Genomic DNA, 21,060 nt, shown 5'->3' with positions numbered 1-21,060 from the left:
GGTACAGTATTCTCTACAATAAAGTAAATATAAAAAGGTATGTGAACGATTACATAAAATGGTTAAAAAAAAAGTATATAAACAAGCTCAAATTTATCATGTATACCACTGTCATTAACACCAATTGGTCCAAGGGCCCCTTTAAATAAAACTGCTATTGGTGAGTGAAAGAAAACATTTCGAGAAGGTATTGTTTGTTAACATATCCGCTTTAAATTACTCTGCAAACAATCCTTATTTTTAGACAATTCCTACTAGTAAATAACAGATTGGAGTATTGCCATCACTCAGGAGGTGCTCTACACGATAGCAAAAACTTCCACCCAACAGGACTATTTCTTGAAATGTGACTGATATAGACACTTTATATCAACTAATAGTCAAAATGCTACTTTTTATTGCATGCTAAAGGAGACAGGGACAGGCTGTTGGGAATACCAGGAAATGTTTGTGGAATAACATAACAAGCATAGGACATATTAACCTACATTTTAAGCAGTCCTGTCCAGCAGGCGATGCTTTAATTTGACATAGATGCACCATTACCCTTTGACGTCATTTCAATTGCACTTGGAACATTCAGGAACAGAGATATCAGGTCAGACACCTACATAGTTAACAGAAAAAAAAAAAGTCTCAAAGACCAATATTGCATTTGGCAAATCTACTAGTGAATGTCCCTTCATTATTCTTTGGACTGAACAACTCAACATTTTAAAAACTGTTACTTGTACAGACTCCATTTAATCAACCTAATCATTTAAAACTTCATAAAAAGGCCTTAGTGGTAAAAGCATTGATCCACAATATTTCGGTCAGTGCCATGAAAAGTGTATAAAAATCAGTGACGGAGCTAAAAAAATATAACATCTTCTTTGTTTGTATCTTCACCAGTATCTGGTGCAGGAGGTGGTGGAGGAGGAATGGAGGGTGTCAGTAAGTGAGCACTGCTTTGCCGGTAGAGACTTGAATGATATGGTGGAGTCTCAGTGATGGGATCTCCTTGTCCTGGCGGGTCTACTTTGAAAACAAGAGAAAAAAAAAAGACTGATATAAAAAAATACTTATGGACCTGAATACCTGTAAACGCAAGGACATTTGAAAATAAAGTACTTAAATGCATACGGGGACCACAATCTACTTGACAAGTGTTTCCGTTTCTCACCTATGTGCATCTGGATCAGGCCACCACACTCTTTGGTCAGTAATCTGGGGAACTCTTTTGCATTTGTTAGTAATGCTATAGAGGCACTACTAACACACCCATTGCAGCCTCCTGTCTTTCACATACAAAAAGCCCGGTGGTGTAGTGTCCCCGAAATAATTTTCTCAGCAATCAGATTAAAAAAACTGACCTGGACATTTGAATCTAGTGGCAGAGCTAGTGGAGAGCGAGGAAGCTAAACACAGCACAGGCTTCAGGACACCAACCCCACATGTGTGATACTGTGCGGCTAAATGGATGTCATTTAGACCCCATTCACACTGAGCGACATGGAAATCGCGCTACTTTGAGCGACATTGAGCGACGAGCGACATTGAGCGACTTCTTCCTATTGGGCTGTATGCAATCAGGAGCAATATCGTTCAAAATCGCTCTAAAAAAGGGTCATGTAGAAGCGACAAGCTACCAGCGACGAGCTACAAGCGATATTGAGCGACATTGAGCGACGAGATGTGAACAGCTACATTGAAATGTATTGGTGAAGCTACATAGAGCGACATAGTGCGGAAATATGAGCGATATCGCTACAAAAATTGTGCGATAAATCGCTCAATGTGAACGGGGCCTTACTCTGTTGCCAATACAGTGGGTAAAGTACACAAGTATTGGCATACTGTACATGCAATAATAACTAAATGGGTACCTTAGTAAAACAGATTTAAAAAAAACTAAATTAAAAACTATTTATAAAGCTCCTAGATTAAATATTACTCATTGTCCACTTTGAAAAGATGGAGAACTATTAGAATTCTTAAAATCCTCACGGATCTAATGTTATTGGAACTGTGAGCCCGAGATGAAAAATACAAGACACCTTGAAATCTAAATCTACATTTAAACCTCATTCACAAGGGCATGCAATCAATTAGATGCACGTACAGAACATTTGTAAAACACATATTAATGCATGAAATGATTTTAAAATGGTATAATGTGAGTTTACTTGCGTTCAGGTGTATTCAGTTTAGCTGGTTTCAGAAAAAAATTGAAATTAGTGCTTCCAGAGGCAAATTAGATAATCTGAACATGTGAAAAATTTAAATGCAGGAGAAATTGATCTGGACAGTTTAACGTTTATATTTCCTAGATCAATTTCTCCTGTGTTGAAATGAATCAAACGCAGGAGGCCCGTGTGAATAAGGGCTAATTTATGAACAATATAGAAGTCCCATGTGTATAACAATTTGCAGCTCTGTTTGATCCTTGTAGGACACAACATACTGACTTTTTTTTCTGACTGGATTTCAGCCTTAAAATGATGCTGCTAAATTATTTTTGTATTGCAACGGATCTTCTGCATGCGCATATGTCCCCTGATATTTCCCTTTTAAAATAGAAAAAGAGATTGAGGACACAGAGTTTTCTGCAGCCCCTGTTATAAAATGAACAGGATTCCTCTATACTGAGTGTTCCTGTTCATTCATAACATGAGAACAGAGTATGTTTACTATAACCACAATTATGAATGAACAGGAGGTGATGTAGATCACTCCCATTCACTCATAATTGAGGATATAGTAAACATACCATATCCTCAAGTATCTACAAACACTCAGCGATCACTGAGTGTTTGTACCTCGCTCTCCTCTCTGACAGCTGTCACAGGAGGCTAAGCGAGCGGTGCAGGGAAGAGAGCCCAGCCTCCTGTGACAGCACGTGCTGTCTCTGCCCTCACACCGCTCTGCCGGACTGTGATAGGCGGCTGAGCGGTGTAGGAGACGCGGGCCGCTCACAGCGCTCTCCTCCCGCAACGCTCGGCCAGCTGTCACTTTCTCTCCTCCCCGCTGGGACACAGAGCAGCGCCCAGCGGGGAGGAAAGAAACCTGGGATGCGCCGATATATTGGCAGGAAAATGGCACTTTCGGCATTAAGCCAAAAGTGCCATTTTCGCCCGATATGTTTCGGCGGCCGATATATCGGTGATTCCCTACTCCAGGTGCTTCTACAGTTTAGAGCACACCGATTTTTCTGCTTGACTGCAAAAACTGGAAATGAGACCCCAGTCTCACCACCGTAGCTAGTGGAGGGATGATGCCTGTATTTTCCACTTACAGAGGTTATTGGGCAGTTAAGTTGAAGAAAAATGCCATGGATTAAAACTAAAAACACCATGGATGCTGTTGTATAGGTCACTAGTCATTTAAAAGAGGATACAATCACAACATATGTAATACATCCTTGGACCTCAAAGGGTTACAGTTTGGATTAGTAATGAAATATAATGTTCCCGACCAGAAGCTTACCTTGGGGAAAGAATGTTATAAGACTATTTGTGAGACTAGGACTTGCTGATCGTCTGCTCCTCACTGTACTGTCTTCCTTTCCAGAGAGCTTTGATGGGAACAGTGGCCTGTGATCTATAGATGCTGTGATAACATATTAGAAAAAAAACAAAACATTAATGTGCTGGTGTCTTTATTCACATCAAATCCAGCAAGGGATGAGGGTGTTAGGAGTCGAATAAGGAATTGTGGGATATGGGAGAGTGCATCTATCCTCTCAGCAAAGCAATGGCGATTTGTTTTTTCCAACTTCCTCAGGCTGCAATTTGAGAGTTTAAAGCTCAACCCTAATGACCCATTCACACTAATACACTGCGGTAATACATGCTATTTGTGTTGGTGTGCTACAGAGCTATTCATTGTGAATGACACCCTAACACACTTTAGCTAGCAAAAATGCTAGCAGGTCAATTATAGTGCATTAGGTAGCCAATTCAAGTAAATGGGTTGCCTTAATGCAACTCATGTTAAAATGCAGCGCAGCAGACTGCCATGGTGTGAATGAGCCCTAGACGTATGACCTGTGCCCTTATGCCTTTTGTTCAGTAGCATGAATGGATATGTGTGATTGATGCTATAAAAAGGAAAGAACTAAACAGGACAACCAACCAATTATAATTTGTCTTTAGCGGTTTAAAAAAGCAGATTATTTTACAGTAAAGAGGCTACATAACAATTCATTCAAATATGTCAAAATCCTTTGTGTAAAAAAAGTTACAAAATGATAAAGATGGAAGTGCTTACCTGAACTATCTGTACGATGTGAGGCTTTTCCTCTGCCAGCTTTTTCCTTTCCACTTTTGCTCAGGGCAGCCAGTTTAGTAGGAATCTGCTGTTTTGTAGGTAATGCTTGCTTTTGGATCTGGTTAGTGGCACTCAACAAATGGATGGGCACATCATTTTTCAATGCTGGTCTTGTGTCAGTGGAACAACTATCCCGACGCATGACTTCAGGTCTCTCCAGGTAATCAGCTGCAGATACAGATGCACTTGTTTTGGCTAAAGTTTTAAGGACATGCTGACCAGCCCCTTCTAGGCTCTGCATTCCTTCACCATTAAAGCTTGCTGAATGTGTTACACCCTAGGAAAGAAAACAAACAAATAAGAGAAAAGGGTCATACCTTTCCACATGCAAACATGCGTCTTAAGCTGGCCATACACCTATAGATTATCTGCAGATTTGCAGCTTGGCCCAGAGGGAAGTCCCTCCATCCACACAGTTTAGCGTAGATGGAGGAATCTGTTGCATCTTTTCCATCTGATCATAGAAAATCTGCAGATAATCTATAGGTGTATGGCCAGCTTTACTTATGTAGCATATTAATGCAGGGTGTTAAAGCCCAATAGAACCTTCTTTATTACTGTAATGCAGTGAGGCTGCATTTACAACAATATAATATATTTTTTTTTTACGTACTATGTGCTGTGCCAAGGGATAAAATACCCTGTGCTGGCAGCATGTTGAATAGTCAGTCTGCTGCTCTCACACACACAATGCAGAGTGAGCAGTGTGTAGGGGGCATGTCAGACCACTGAAGACCAGGGCTGCAGTCCAACTCTCCAAGGCACTGTCATGCAGTTTGTCTGCATTACAGGAACAATAAAATAAGTACTCAATTGGGTTTTAAGTTGTGCGTAACAAAAGCCAAGGTTCCCCATACATGGGCAAATTATCAAGGCTGACCCAGCAGTCCCTTATCAGCTCCTATATTTATATATACATATACACACACACACACTAAAATGGTATGACATTTTTAAATTATATTTAGGTATGCTGTGTGAATGGGAACACAAAAACATATAGAAGGGGTTTCTTAAATTTGGCTGCAAAAGTGGAATTACACCTGTAAAAAGAGGACATGGGTAGAGAGTAGCAACTACTTTGGCAGAATGTAAAATGCATATTGCTAGACATTTGAAATATGCTGGGGGGGGGGGATTTATCATAGCAATTGCAAGTGTTTCAACTTGCACGGAATATATTTGATGCACTTTGCGTCAGATTTATGATGCTAGTGTAATGTTGTTCATAAATGAGGTTAATAGACTCCAGGAAAAAACACTCGTAACTCCAGACAAAAAGCTTAACTGTCGCTTCTTGAAGAAGTGGTTATGGGGACTTCCTAAGTTGCAATTGTTTTGTTAGGTGATGCTCCAGTTTCAGACAGCCGCAGAACAAGTGCGGATGATAACAGTTGCAAACTTTCACGAAACAGCAGCAATTGGAAAATTAGTGCAAGCTCTGGAGCAAGAGGCTAAAACTGTCGCAATTGCTTTGATAAACTCCCCCCGCTGAGAATACTGCACTATAAAAGTCCTTGACTGCTGCACTGTCAAATGGAACAACAAGTATGAAGCATTTGTTTCTCTTAGGGTTGGCCATACATGGTGGTTATTCTTGAACTTCCCGTCTCTCTCAGACTGGTCACCTGCTACAACCATTATGATGGGGTCCTAGCATTCAAATCACTATTTGGTAATTAAAATATTTTCTCCATTGTTACACAATGAAAACATAAGATTCCCCTTCCTTGGCTTCACATGACTTTCTATACCTTGCAATATGAAGTGGAATGACAGGCCATAAATACATAATAGAAAGTGAAAAAAAACTGCGCTCTTACCAAAGTTACTTGGACCACGTCTGGTGAAAAGGATCCAGCACTAACACTTGTTTTTTTTATCTTCTTCAACTGCTCCAAGCGCTCTCTGTCCTTCTCGACTGCTCTTTGTGCCTCGCGCAACCTCTCCAAATCATGCTGGTAAGCTTGCCTTTGTTTCTCTAGCTCTGACCGCTCCTGGTCTAACCTCTCTCTTTCTATCCGAGAAGCCTCCTCTCTTTGCTGTAGCCCCATATCGGCAGCCTCCACCTCTTTTTGTCGCTTAGTCCTTTCACGATCCCATCGATGCTTTTCTTGTTTCAATTGCTCCTGCTGTTTTTGTACATTGGCCAACTCCTCCCTTTGCTTTTCAAAATTACGTTGCTTCTCCTGCTCCAACAACCAGTTACCCTTTGATGACAGCTGTCCCAGCTGTTTCTCACGTTCTCTCTGCACCTCAAAGTAGCTGTCTTGTTGTGTTACTATTGACTGAAAAAGAACAAAATAATTATATATTACAATAAGCTTTATAAAGCAAACACTGCAGATCAGAATTAACAACCACAACAGATTTACTTTAGAAGGCACAGATCTAAAAGAAAAGTCTGTAGGCAGTAGACAGGATACCTTTACCCAGATCTGGCGGTGTATGTTTAATATGTCAATGTCATGTGTCACTGTTGTACCAAAACAGTTTACAGAATAGTTAATACTATTAAATTAACTTAAAGAACTCAGGGCATGGAAAAAAAAATTAACCCTTGCAGTGGGGCTACCCCGCTGTTTGTTTTGGTCTAGGGTCTAAAATAAAGAATATATTTACTTGTCTGATCCTCTGTGCTGTGGTGGTAACCACTTACCTCTCTCCCCCTCGGCGTCCCTTCATCCAATGCAGGTCAATGGACATGATGCCATCACTGATCCTTAGACCACTAGAGCCCGGGAGGAGGCGGCTGCCGGGACCAAGGATCGGGTGAGATAAATTTTTTTTTTTTAGACCATAAACCAAAACGTGCCCTTCCAGTGCGGGGGTAGCCACACTGCAAGGGTTAATTTTGTAGATGCCTAGATTTGTTCTTTACCAATTTCTAATATTTATAAGTATAAGGAACTTAGTCCCTGTTCACACGTAGGCGTTTTGACGCTCAAAGCTAAGCGTGAAAAAAACTCTCATTTATTTCAATGACCCCTATTCACACCTAAGAGTTTTGTCACAAGCTGTAAAATGCCGAACGCTGGAAAAAGTTTTTGTTTTTTTTGCCAGATTACAGCACATTTGGCCCAATAGACTTCAATAGAAAAATCTGGAAACGCACGACACAAATGGTTTGCACATTTCTGTGCGCATTTTTGCATGCGTCTGTCCATTTACTGCAATGTATCTAAATCTGCTCACTAAGACGTGCGTCTTCATGCAGGCGTTTCTTTGAGTGCATGCGTCTAACGCGTGCAAAACATGCTAGATGAGAAGCTAAACAAAACGTGCGCTAATATGCGCAACAACGTTGGCGTCTAGGTGTAAATAAAGCCTAACAAGGGTATTTTAGGTTTCAAAGTGCCATGCTGAAACTGACTGAAAAATCAAAAGGAGTCGGGTGAAAAATTGCTGAACAGTGAGTGCATCCAATCAGATGCAGTCAAGTGTTCAGACATTCAGACAAACTGCACCCACGGCTGTCTGAGTAGTCGAACATTTGACGCATCCGATTACAATAGAGGACGGGAGATTCCGCCGTCCACCCTGTTTAGAATCGATAGAGAATTCTTGTTGTTCAGAGATTTATGTTCTCTGATCGACAAGAATCAAACAAAAACAGTCAATGTCCTCCTGGTGTATGGCACCTTCAGGACGTCAATAATTGACCGGAACAGACTGATTTATTAAGAGTTGAAGCAACCCTGAAGGCAAATATACATTTTATAGGACAATGTATAATTTAACATGCACTGCACTGTCAGGCATATAATATAATCAGCTTCTTCCTCTCGCACAAACAAAATTATTGACACTATTTTTTGGTACATCCCCACTAACAAATGAAGGATGAATGACATATGTTGGGCTATCAAAATGAACAAGCTCACGATTTTCCCAATTGTCACAAGTGTGGTTTAAATAGTGCAGAACTTCCGTAAATTTACTAAAAATATCCCACAACTATTTTGTTTGCTAAACACTGACATATGTAATCTAACCCCCTCAGATGAGTTGGTGAAGGTATTGAAATAGATGAGGAGTTTACATCACTGTGCCAAGACTTAATTTTATTTCAAATCGGAAATGCCAAGCTCCCACCTGACTAAGTGAATACTGTACATTTGTCATATTTCTTGGCAGACGCATTCTTTATATATACTACACCAGCGACAACACTAATCATTAATAAAATGTCACTTACCTGTAGACTATACAGTAGCTGCAATAGTGTCTGCATCTTGCTGATGAGCTGTAAATAAATATAAAAAGGTCAGAATGCACAGCAATCATTATTCAGAAACAATACCACAAAATAAGCATATTGCATAAAAGTCAGAGAAAGCGCAATAACATGTAACAATGCACCCGAAAACAACTTTATTATGCCAGAGAAAAAGAAAAAAAACATCTACATAATCCCTATTAGAAGTAAAGTAAAGATGGATAGGACCTTATAATTAAGGGCCTTTCCTCCAGAAGAATAGCAAGCTTCCAATCAGCACAGAATTTGGAAGTCCTTATTGAAAGCATGTCCTGTGTTGATGGAGATCAGGACTGATGATCTTTTTCAGCCTCTTTTAGCCACTTCCCATCTACATGCACTTGCTGCAGTAAAGGCTGCATCAGTGTTTAGATCCATGTTCCCGAAAGTGAGAACAGTGGACCATGCATGCACAATGTGCGTCACCACGGCCACTTGTAGTCTCTTCAAGGGGTACATGTGACCATGTTAAAGTATAGGAGTTCAGCTAGAAGACAGTTGTTATCCCATTAGAGAACATGCCTGAACAAGAACCATCATCTTAAAGTTTATATATGATTTTAGTGATTGGGCTTAGTGCTACTTTAACTTTACTCAAAATTTGTTTATATATACGCCGATCAGCCGTAATTATGAACACCCACCTAATATTGAGTAGGTCCCCTTTTTGCTGCCAAAACAACCAAGCAACAAACGAAAATTTTTGTCCCTTAAGGAGGGAAAATGGGTGAACTGGGGACAGGGTCATGGGCGGCCAAGGCTCAGTGATGCATGTGGGCAGCGAAGGCTGGCCCCTGTAGTCCTACCCGATAGAAAAGTTTCTGTATCTCAAATTGCTGAAAAAGTTAATGCTGGTTCCGATAGAAAGATGTCTGAACACACACTGAATCGTGTATGGGGCTACATAGCCACAGACCAGACAGGGTACCCACCCTGACCTGTGTTCACTGCAAAAAGCACCTGGGCAAGTGAGGTCAAAATTATAAGGTCTTGATATTGGATTGGCTGCACCCAAGTAAAAGGATCTATGTGTGCAGTCTCTTCAGAGACCAATACTTCCAGGAGTGATCATCTCCTGTGTCCCCACAGCGGTCAGTGGTTACTTCCACCAATTTCAGATTGGCAACAGAATTGCTTTAAGAATTTTAAGTGGTAGTTTTTTAATGTTAATTTTATTACCTCAGATTCTTGACTAGAAGAAGGATTGTTGTTTTCCAGGACTGATATTTCAGACTGTGGAATAAATGCAAAAAGTTACAAATACATTTAATAAAATATCTGCCTACCTCGAAAGGATTTTGTCACACACTTCAGCCCAAAGTAATTATGTAGAAAAACAGGTGTAAAATGCTGTGATTTTGAAATACTTACACTTGCAGAGCATTCACTTCCTGCTTTGAAAGGACAAAATGATATCAGTTTACCAAAGCAATGCACACTGGGATTGCCTTGTCATCAGCAGAGCATTGCTGGGAAATCTCATCTGTAATCTCACGAGATCTCAGGGAAAGGCATTTGCTCCCCTGAGATGATGTGCATGGTCACATGTCCTAGTCACATGTCTGGTCACATGTGCTAGAAATCCAGGAAGTAAAAGTAGAGCTAGTAATCTACATACACAAAGACGACAAAGCCTGAATTTATCTAGAAGTATGTGTTTGTAGATCATCATTACTAAACATTTCTAAAAGGTGTGGTTATTATTTTAAAGATACGGGTAAAGGTCCACTTTAATAACATTTTGGAATACGTTTACCTCACTATACACAAGATCTTGAATGTGGCTTTCTGAGCTAGTGGATGTTGTACGTCGATCTTTGACCCTCTGTTTAAAGCTGCCACCTGTGCGAACACACACACACAAAAAAAAAAAAATATATCATTCAGATTCCCTACATTAATGGCTTTAATGTTAGTAAAAGTACATACATGTTTACATCGTGCACAACTTACAAAAAATGTAATTTAAATATAGACCTCAACAGCCACAATGGCTATAAATCCACTATATGTTCACCAAATGCATTTGCAAGCTCAGATATAACTTTGTAAGTACCAGTGAAATGTTTAACGCATACTGTTAGACAGGGCAATTTGTTTTGTTGCAGGCTGGCTGGTAAGTGTGCTGGGACATTTCTATGTTTTGTATTGTTGTAAGCCCTTCCATGTGCACCTTGCTAGTTATAAATTGTGCGGTTGCCACACATTTTTAGCTTTGCTGTATTTGGTGTGGGGACGCACTGGGGGCCCTCACGGTGCTTTTTGGATTGCTGGTCCTCCAGAGTGTCCCTGTGCCTTTGAGCAGTGGGCTCCCTCTAGCCATACCTGCATTTAAGTTATCTACTGCTTAAATATGCTCCAATATGGAGACTCACAAAAATTAGAGTTAGAACCACACTACACAGAGGAGCCTTGACGAGGGGGTGTGACTTCCACATATTTTGCATAAAGTTGTGCAACTAAAACCTCCAATTTTAACACATACTTTTAGACAGGGCAATTTGTTTTGTTGCAGGCTAGCCAGCAAGTGTGCTGGGAAACTCCTGTGTTTTGTATTGTTGTAAACCCTTCCATGTACACCTTGCTACAAAAGGCCAGTTATAAATTGCGTAGTTGCCATGTATTTTTAAAAAACAGGATATCTCTGTTCTCCCCAGTAAGTGACATGAAATTGAAGGCAAAAAACTAAAACAAAGGAAGAAGAGTTGAAACCGCTCCGTCCACTTTCATCGCTGATAGAAAGGCACTACACTGCTCTAAGGAAACAAGAAAAATTAACTGTGCATGCTCACACATGCGCAGTAGATAAAACACAGTTGTATGAGCAGTGGGAAATATAACCACTTAAAGTCCGGGGTGTTAAACCCCCTTCCTGGCCAGGACATTTTTCAGTGTTCATCGCTGCGGTACTTTGACTGACATTTATTCCGTCATGCAACGCTGTACTGAAATACATTTTGTACCATTTTTTGGGACAGATGGAGCTTTCTTTGGTAACATTTTATCACCACTTGTTTTTTTTTACTATATAATGAAAAAAGTTCTGAAAAGTTTAAAAAAACAGTTTTTCCTACATTATGCTATGAAACATTATTACCAAACTTTTTGGTAAAATATAAAAGACGGGGTTACGTCGGGTAATTAGACACCAAACATGCCAAGACTTAAAATTGTTTGCCCCCGCAAAAAAACTACCATATTCAAAAAAGCTCAAATCAGTTTAGAGTTAACAGTGATTAATGGCCCCACAATTACTGCTCGCATTTCGATGTTCGCGGTGATATGTAACACGTTAAGTGTAATCATTGTTTTCGCACGCATACCCTGCCAATGTGTATTTACGTTTGTGTGTGTGTACGTGGGGGGCTTAAATTTTTTTGTTTTTTACATTTTGGTATGTGACTTTTTTTACATCATTTGTGCCAAAGTGGACCAGGAAGTAGAAAAAAAAAGAAGAGCTGCATGCTGATGTGATTTGTAGTCAAAGGGGGTAAAGGTCCACTTTAAACATTTGTTACCAGAACAGGTGTCTCCTTTGGAAGGTTTTCTCTCACCTCCTGCTTTGGATTTCCCATCACTTTAAAAAGGTGCCCATACACCTTGCGATTATGGTACGATAATCGCGGGAAATCCCACGATCCTACGATAATCACAAGGTGTATGGAAGGCGTGCGACCTCTGGTACTGTAAGTTTGCACGACTTTTGTCTTAAGAGCATGTTCGAAAACCCGTCGAGAATCGTACGATTGTCGGCGGGTATGTGGCATGCTCGTAAGACAAATGCCGAACGGGCCGGTGTGCTCAAGCACACACTGCCTGTTCAGCATTGCAGTCATCGGAAGCCCGTCCCTCAGGGGGGCGGGCTTGCGATGATCGCAAGTACGATCTGCCTGTCCAAGATGGGCAGATCGTACGTTTTTTTTAATGACCTTACAACCATCGCAAGACAAAAGTCTTGCTATGGTTGTAAGGTGTATGGGCACCTTTAGTCTAGGTAACAACAGTCATGAGGACCATTAGAGAAGTTAATAAACAGGGACACAGGCAGCAAAAACCAAACAGGGATCCTAATCCTCCCCATCTCTATTCAATGGATATAAATACATTTTAAAGTGGAAGTTTAATCTAATGATTGACCTTACTTTGTTATTTATTTTTATATATAATCTCACTTTTTGAATGTCCAGAGCTTTCATAGCCTCCAAAGGTCTCTGATCGTCTTGGCAAAGCACTAACACCTGTGCTTGTATCATCGTGTGAATTGAAGAAGAGACTTAATAGCATGGAATGGATCTTTTCAGCTGCAAGGAAGGAAGGATATACCTCAGACCAAAATGATAAGAATGGCACTTTCACCTGTTTTATTTATATTTCTGTAACACTGGATGTATAAAGGGCAATCAGCAAAAGAACACATCACTAAAAGACACAAGGAGTACTATTGCACCCATGCTATTAATACCATCAGAAACAGACAAAATGTGTATTTTTTTGCACATTGTTTTAATACCTTCTCCTATTGCAGAGTGGAGTGTGCTTTCTCCTTGTAAGTTGTCTGAACTATCAGATCCAACAAGAAGTCTCATCTTGGATCCTTGAGAAGAATCATCGAAACCGTATAGCTCACCCATGTCTATGTAAAGTTGTAACTTTTCACTCAAAGTTTGCATTATATATGTATCCTTTATAGTCAGACGCTCTGTATGGGTAAAACAACATTAAAAGTAGATACAAGTCATAGCGTGTATTTGCCATATTTAACACAATTTCAATAACTTTTATATTACATTTGCATTAGAATCATTAGCAAAAAAGGACTAATTTTGATTTAAAATTACCTTGAAAGTCCCTAATTTTAGCAGCACGCTCGTACGCCTGTTTTCGCTCAATATCGGCTTCATTTGTTATTTCTTCTTCATCTGGGCAACTTGAAATAAGAAAAGACCATTTTGAATCAACTGACAAGATGAGCATAGTTTGTAGCTCATGCAGAGATCATAAGCATAATGCTATATATTAAAGTTAGAGCCACTGAATGGACCACAATGTAACACACTGTGTGGTAAACACAAGATCGTATTTAAAATTACCTAGATAAACATTCTGACTGTAAAGAGCACTGGGGCTTATAATAGAAAGTGTTTAAAAGAAATATCACGCGTGTTCCAAAATCATTTTCAGTTTTCCACTGTCTAGTGCATTGATGTAAACTACTGTAAGAGTGAACAGCAGCATATTTCACATCCAAAATTAATTCATGGAGATCAAACATTTGTGTACAACATGCGCAGAATAAACTATATTCAGTGTAGCTATATAAACCCTAATTAAATCAAGGTCAGACTACTTTGGTGTACCTCTCCACAGCACCACGAATCAGTGTCATCCAGGTATTCCTCTCCTCCTTGGAGGCAGTATGAATTTCATACATCTCTGGGCCTTTCATTGAAGCACTTATCAAGAACATGGCTTTTTCTTCATTAGCCACCTCTCGGACTATCAGCTTTTGTAATGAAATAACAGGAGGTTTGGCATCCTAGAAGATAAAATGGTTTGTTTATGTAGGGTAAAGGGTTTGAAAAAACCGGAACTAGCACCACCAAGGGAAAAAAACGAATTACTGCAGGTTTTGGTTGGCAGAGGCTGCAAGTTAAACAACTTAACAGTTGCTTCAGTATCTTGGGGGATCTGGTGTCTGTTTACATCCAATCGCCTCTGATCCATCATGTTTAGGTCCAAAAAACAGAGAAGGATGCTAACCTCCATTTTTTTTTCAGAACCTAATGGACATACGTCAGTTTACATTCAGCTGCCCATAGAGTTACATCAGATCTGCCTGAAAAATTGACAGGCTGATTTGATTGGACTGCCCATGTGAAAGAGGGCTCATATTATACCAACAAGGAGAGTGGGGACACCCAAAACTGCAAGGTGGGTGGAACAGAGCAAGGTTTGATAGTTGAACATAGTAAACTTTTTAGGAGATATAAGAAAGCAGCTATAGGTAAAATTTTACTTCAGGTACAATGGCATAAAACCGGGTCTAGCACCACCAAGGGAAAAAAACTAATTACTGCAGGTTTTGGTTGGCAGAGGCTGCAACTTAAACAACTTAACAGTAAACGTAAATGAGGCTACGAAAAATGAACATCACAAAAATACTATATTTGTGAAGTACTGAAAGTTAGGGTTTTGATAACATTGATGTATAACACTTGAACAATGGAAAACCATAAACGGGTAACAATAATGTGGCAGATAGCAACACACTGTTCTAAAAACAGGACTCTTGATTATCGAGTTTCTAAAGAACGCTGCTCCTTCTACACGCTAACACACTTACCACAGAAGAAAATATATACTTTTGATCCTTTTCTTGAAGCAGAAGCAGTACGTCTGTCAATAAAACGGCCAAGATATCTAACAAAGAAAGAATGATAAAAATTGTGTTATAAATTAGAGTATTTTGTAAAAATGCATCTGCAATATACACGAGTGATTCCTCCACTTCACTAGATTCCAAAGGGGCTTTGCTGATTGTTTTATCAGGTATTTATAAAGCTGTGACCTTTAAGGTGATAAAAGTTGAGAAATAGTAAAGTGGCTTTCCAACTTTTAAAAGAAGAACTTTGGGCAAAACTTTTATGAACCCTAAAAATGGGAGGAGCTGTGTTTATTATAACCACCTAGTGTTTTAATATGAAAGGTGCATCCCATTAGTAGACAATCCCTAGAGAGTACCTCTCCAAAAATATATGTTGCAGGGGATACGTCAAATTTTACTTCCATCTTTGTGCAGAGTTCTGAGAAAATCAGTCACCCAATTACCCAAGTAAGAAATTACATTTCTGGGGGCATTCTGCACACTGGTGGTACTTACAAAATGTCCATAGGCAATGCTTTAAAAGCATTAACTTCTCATCCGCTTAGATTAACCGTGAATAATGGCCTAGAATGATTGCTTTTACTCCGACATTCGCAGTGATACCCAACATGTGTGGCACAATCTATGTTTACATACACATGCATGCCCTACATGCATTTTCAGTCGCAGACAGATGGCTGGGGCGGTATGGTAGGTTTTAATTTTTCTTTTTACTTAACTTTATTGCTATTACAAAGGGGCTAACAAGCCCCTATGCCATAGTGTTTGGAGCTAACAGGTTCTCTTTATGAAGGTTCTCCTGACCTCCAATAGAGACGATCAAGCACAGGATTAAAGAAGGAAGTGCTGAGAGCACAGTTTAGAAAGGTCGTGAAACCCATAGAAAATAAAACCCCCTGAAAACCTGGAAAGTTGAAATAGAGAATGAGCAAATTAAATGAATAATAAACTTTTGCAAACACTTCTATATTAACCTCAACTCTAAACTGGTATATTCATGGACAAGAGCAGACTGACAATTTATCCCCTATATTGACATATCTATTTTCCCCCCACATACCTTTCAATCTTCCTGAAGCAGTCTTCCAATATAGCAAGCCATCATGAAGAAGTTGCCGGTTCTCCATGTCTTGCCTCCTAAATGTCATCCCATTTTTGAATTTACCAGAGGATTTTGGCTCCATTTTGGCTATGATTTCATCCAGACGTTGTCCCTTCTCACTCTTATGAATACGAAAGTCTACTTCTGTTATGGTTTCTTTTATGAGTGTAAGGGCCTGAGTTAATGCTTCATAGTCTTCAGTCCCTTCTGAGAAAAAAAAAGCCATAAACGTAGTACATATAAATGTAGCTTGAAAAAAATAAAAAAAATTATGAAATCTGAATAAATGTATTTGATGTTTTAAAAAAAAAGTTAAAAAACATTCTAGCAAAGTAAGCCTAAGTGACAGTGTCTTCGCACGTAGAAACGCACATTTTGTGTAGCACGTTCTTGTGTGTTTTACGTGCGTACATACAGTCGCATGTTTTTGCAAGCAGAACGTCACACCTTAATGTGAATGGACAAACACATGCACAAGCGCATGTAACAATGTTCAAAAACACAAAAAAATGCAGCAAATGTGTTTTTGAGCGTTTCTATTGAAGTCTATGTGACCAAGAAGCGCAGTCTGCCAAAAAGAAGCTCAGGTACTTTCTTTAATTGACAGGCATTTTGCTACAAGCAACAAAGCGCTCAGATGCGAATATGGCCATAGAAATGAAAGGGGTTTTCTTTGGCCTTTTTTTTTTATACAACTTGTACATAGCTCAAATGAACCCTCACTTTAAATCTGCTAAATTCCAGGTGCTTCAAAACAAAAAGGTGTTCAATGTCTTACAGATTGTTTTTCCTTGTAAACCAGCCTGAAAAGAAAAGCATGCCCTCTGCCAAGAGAGAGACACTTGCTCTCTGTGGGGAAGCAGTGGTCTCACTGAAGGAGCTCTGACACAACACCGACTGAGTCAGACCTATAGCTCTTCACAAAAGCTTATGCTCCCTGCTGATTGGAAAGCTTTGGCTTTGAGCAGGGGGCGAGTGATCCCACTGTGCAGCATGCTGGCAAGACACACGCTCTTCTACTTGGGCTGCGGCAAATTTTAAAGAACAAAATGTAATACTTTGCACAACTTTTGCTTTGATCAATTCAGCTGTAATTATGCAGCAAAACTTTTTATCCCCATGTCACAGCACATCCAGTATAAATTTAGCTATCGTGTACCAAGCAAAGCACTGCAAAAACAAAGATGGCGCCGTGCATTTACCAATTTCTTCCTGACACTGTACCACAATGGATTCACAACGTAACAATGTTGTGAAATGTGAAAATTACACCACCTCTACCTACCGTCAAGCCAAAACACTAACCAGGTTTCAGAATTTGTATGACATCCTAACATGGTGATCAGCTCAAATCAGCTTTTTCTCCTAAGCTACATAATGCACTGCAGAGTGTTTAAAAAGAGCACTATACTTCACTGTAATAAAACCTTGTTTCCTGTATGTTGGGTCTTCATGAGAATTTAGAATACATCTCAGTGACTATCAGCATTTCCTTCTAAATTCTATGGGTCTTGCCTGCAGAGGTTAAGGCTTACCCAGCAAAGTCCCTGAAGCATACACAAATGTCAAGGTGTCTATTGCTAGCTATCAAAAATACTCACAAATCAAGAGAATTAGTGATCTGTTACTGTAGAGGGGCTGGGTGGGGGAACAACAAATTCGGACCCTTTTCTAGTTGCACTTTGCACTACAATTTTTCCCCACTTAGTACAGTAGTGATCTTAGAGCCAAGTAAAAGATTTGCATTTGTCCCCATCTGCCTTCAAGCTTCATAAATATGGTCAGGCAACTAAAAAGGTTCCTATACTATTACAGTAAAAATAGCATTTATAAAACTTCACAATGTGTTTCTTTTAAGAAATAATAGATAGGATGAGTACCCAGTGAATATATGTCCTACCTTCTGTGTTTTGAATTATCCTCTCTACAAGGACTGGATATTTTGTAATCCTCTGTGTAACCAAGAGTATACACTCAGGGACTCCCAGGCGCCTTACAATCGAAGAGTTACCCATTTTCTGTTCCAAAGAAACAAGTATAAACCAACATTTTAATGTCTACTTATACAAAAGGGAGAAAAAGACAACTGATAATGAACAAAAAAGAATGATGTAACTGTTAATGTGCTTCCATTGTTATTTTGAATTCTGCACTGTGGATCAATTGCTTTCACTCTGCACTCATTTTTTCCACACATAGCTACCACTGTCTAGTTATGCTACCGCCTACAGGAAGATTGGACGCTGGCAAGAAAAAAAAAAAGTTGTAGCCCGTGCTATTCCTAGAATGTCTCAGTTTTGTCATAATGTCATACCAAGTGAAAAACCATAGACACAGAGGGGTGGGCATATGAGACTCTCAATGGACTCCGAGAAAAAGATTTATCGGTAAGTAAAAAAAATAAATATATTTTATGTTCTTTCTGATCCATTGAGGGGCACCGCCATTTAAATACTGTTGAGATAACCAAAAGCAGTCCAACTTAGGGGTCGGCAACAACAAAAACACTAAAGGGGCCAAAAAAAAACTGACAAAAGAGCAGCTGGAAGGACTTTACATCCGAAGTAGACTTCAAAAGAGGCCTGAGCATCCACCTGTTAAAACTTTGAAAATGTGTAAATAGAAGACCAGGTTGCAGCCTTGCAAATCTGGGAACAGTTGTTTGGTGCCAAAAAGCTTAAACTACACACAGGAAACATGGTCTAGGCCACTAAGAAATGCAGGAACCAGAACCAAGATGATGATAATGGTCTAGGCCACTGAGAAATGCAGGAACAAGATCCAAGTTCCTCTTTACAGGGACCATCAGGAATAACAGAGTCAAAACGTACAAATGCACATAGTGGCTGCAAGGTAAACCTGCACCAGACAAACTACATCAAGACAATAAAGACATCCGATAACCTGGAGCCAGATAGAAAGACGGAAGAACAATGCCCTGGTTGGGGTGATAGGCCAAAACTCTTAGGAAGGAATTCTTGGGTCACAACACCACTTTGTCCCTGTGTAAAGGGTTCTTTAAAAGGATAGGACCGCTAGCTTGGACACTCATCTTGCAGAGGTGATAGCTAAAACTGTGATTTTTGGAGAGCCGAGCGATCTAAATTCAAGATCCCATGGAGATCTAACAGGGGGAATCACATGGAGACATCCTGTGCAAAGGTCTTAATAAAGAATGGGAAGCCTGTGATCTCTGGAAAAAGACCCCAAATGCCAAGACTTGACCCTTGATGGTGCTAAAGGCTAAATTCTGAACCAGGTCTACTTAAAAAAAAAAAGGGCAAGGATACATCCTACAGAGAATTTGAAAGAGGCCATAAAGCGTCTGTTGATCTGGAGATGGGATTCCTCTGGCATCCCAAGTCCCCTGCACCAACAAGATGCACAGGACTCCTCCCCAGCTCAACAGTCCAGTATCTATTGTGAGGATCTCTCAAGATGTCAGAAGGAAAGTCTTCACCCGACTCCATAGCCAGATTCCCGAGCCACCAAGCCAGGGACAAACTAATCTTCGGTGCTAGGTAAATCAGGCCGTTCAAGGATTGGACTGACATGTCCCACAAAGATGAAGTGTTATAGGGGTCTGGAGTGGAACTGTGCCAAGGGACTGCCCCAAAAGGAATCCATCATCAGTCTCAGAACACTCATGCAGAAGTGCAGAGTCAGGCGACCGCTGAACTGAAGAATCCAAGTTTGGGAGTAAAGCGTTTAAAGTTTCTCCTGGCGCAAGAAAACTCTGGAATGAATTGTGTCTGAGGACAACGATATTACAAGCAATAAGCTGGTTTCAGTGCTAACTTCTGAAGGTTAAAAGGACCAAGCTAAACTTTAGATCTTCTGTGGCAGAGTAGTAGCCCTCTGTAACATCCGTGGTGAAGGTGTCCAGGACAGACCTTAAGAGAAATTGTTCTTTGAAGGGCATGCAAAGCAAATGCTTTTTGCCTGCCAGTTCCATAGCCCAACACTTCAGCCAAAGAGTCAACCTCATGATCAGCAACAGGAGACTCACACATGGAATGAGACTTCTTACAACCCATCTACACTAGAGTTCAAGACTGTGGGTATGAGCTCCAAAACATTTTTCTGTCATTGTGTGCAGATCCCTTCTGATAGTCTTTGCCTAGTCAGCTAGGGTTTGGCCAACTATGGTCACAGCCAAGACAGGTTGCAGTGCAGGGCCTGCCAGAGAACAAAGTTCTGGAAATGGCCTCCAATCATTTATTCATGATGACCTTAAACACGGATGTATCCCCAGCGGTAAAAGCTTTGTTAGGACAGGAAACATTCAGGTCTACCGTGGAGGCGATCCACCTTTCAGAAAAGTCGTCTTCAAACAGGTACAAGGCTGATAGGGGGTGGAAACGGCTTTGTCAAGTTCTTCCATTCTCCATAAAGGATGACTGTAAACAGCAGGAGCACCAGAGAAGTCTTGGTAGTCTCTGGGACCTTAATGCAGCCTAAACTGGGGACCGCACTGGTAGGAGCTAAAGGTGGATTCTTCAGCTTTAACCCCTTCATGACTGAGGCCCTTTTTTCAATTTTTGCACCCATGTTATATTCCACATTTTAGGCCTGAAAATGACGTAAAACCCCCCAACATTATATATTTTCTGAATGCCAAGACCCTATAGAATAAAATGGTGGTAGTTGAAAATTTTTATGTTGCGCAATATTAGCGCAACTTCTTATTAAACCCCAAAATTTAGTGACAAATTTAATTAAATGCCCCAAAACACAACAAATTACCCATTTTTAAAATGAAATATAAAAGATGAGGTTACAACGAGTAAAACGATACCCAACATGCCCAGTTTACAGATTGCGTGCGACCGTGAAACGGCGAAAAACTGCAGTACCCCAAAAAGTCAATAAAAGACACTTTAAAAGCCCCCACAGGTCATCAATTTAGAAATACCCCAAAATACTGGCCCTAGGATTATTGCTCTCACTCCGGCGTGCGCGGCGATACCCAACATGTGTAGCGCGTTCGTCGTTTTCATGCGT

The 21,060-nt window shown here is 40.1% G+C and overlaps 1 protein-coding gene across 1 annotated transcript in view; it reads right to left on the bottom strand.

The window, feature by feature from the left end:
• Window positions 1-419: 419 nt before the first annotated feature.
• ARHGEF18 (Rho/Rac guanine nucleotide exchange factor 18) overlaps window positions 420-21,060 on the bottom strand; it is a 61,114-nt gene continuing 40,473 nt past the window's right edge. The window contains exons 9-22 of the mRNA XM_018558675.1: window positions 17,957-18,074; window positions 16,015-16,263; window positions 14,913-14,989; window positions 13,927-14,105; window positions 13,408-13,496; window positions 13,080-13,268; window positions 12,742-12,870; window positions 10,326-10,411; window positions 9,749-9,802; window positions 8,510-8,557; window positions 6,135-6,599; window positions 4,252-4,588; window positions 3,469-3,591; window positions 420-1,017 (exon numbers count right to left, since the gene is read on the bottom strand). Of these exons, the coding sequence (XP_018414177.1) occupies window positions 854-1,017; window positions 3,469-3,591; window positions 4,252-4,588; window positions 6,135-6,599; window positions 8,510-8,557; window positions 9,749-9,802; window positions 10,326-10,411; window positions 12,742-12,870; window positions 13,080-13,268; window positions 13,408-13,496; window positions 13,927-14,105; window positions 14,913-14,989; window positions 16,015-16,263; window positions 17,957-18,074 (2,307 nt within the window). The 3' untranslated portion in view covers window positions 420-853. The remainder of the gene's footprint in view (window positions 1,018-3,468; window positions 3,592-4,251; window positions 4,589-6,134; window positions 6,600-8,509; window positions 8,558-9,748; window positions 9,803-10,325; window positions 10,412-12,741; window positions 12,871-13,079; window positions 13,269-13,407; window positions 13,497-13,926; window positions 14,106-14,912; window positions 14,990-16,014; window positions 16,264-17,956; window positions 18,075-21,060) is intronic.

The sequence above is a fragment of the Nanorana parkeri genome, unplaced genomic scaffold (genome assembly GCF_000935625.1).
Source record: "Nanorana parkeri isolate BGI_ZX_2015 unplaced genomic scaffold, ASM93562v1 scaffold352, whole genome shotgun sequence".
NCBI classification, from domain to species: domain Eukaryota; kingdom Metazoa; phylum Chordata; class Amphibia; order Anura; family Dicroglossidae; genus Nanorana; species Nanorana parkeri.
The sequence above is the reverse complement of the archived record's forward strand: the minus strand, read 5'-3'. Positions and strand labels throughout refer to the sequence as shown.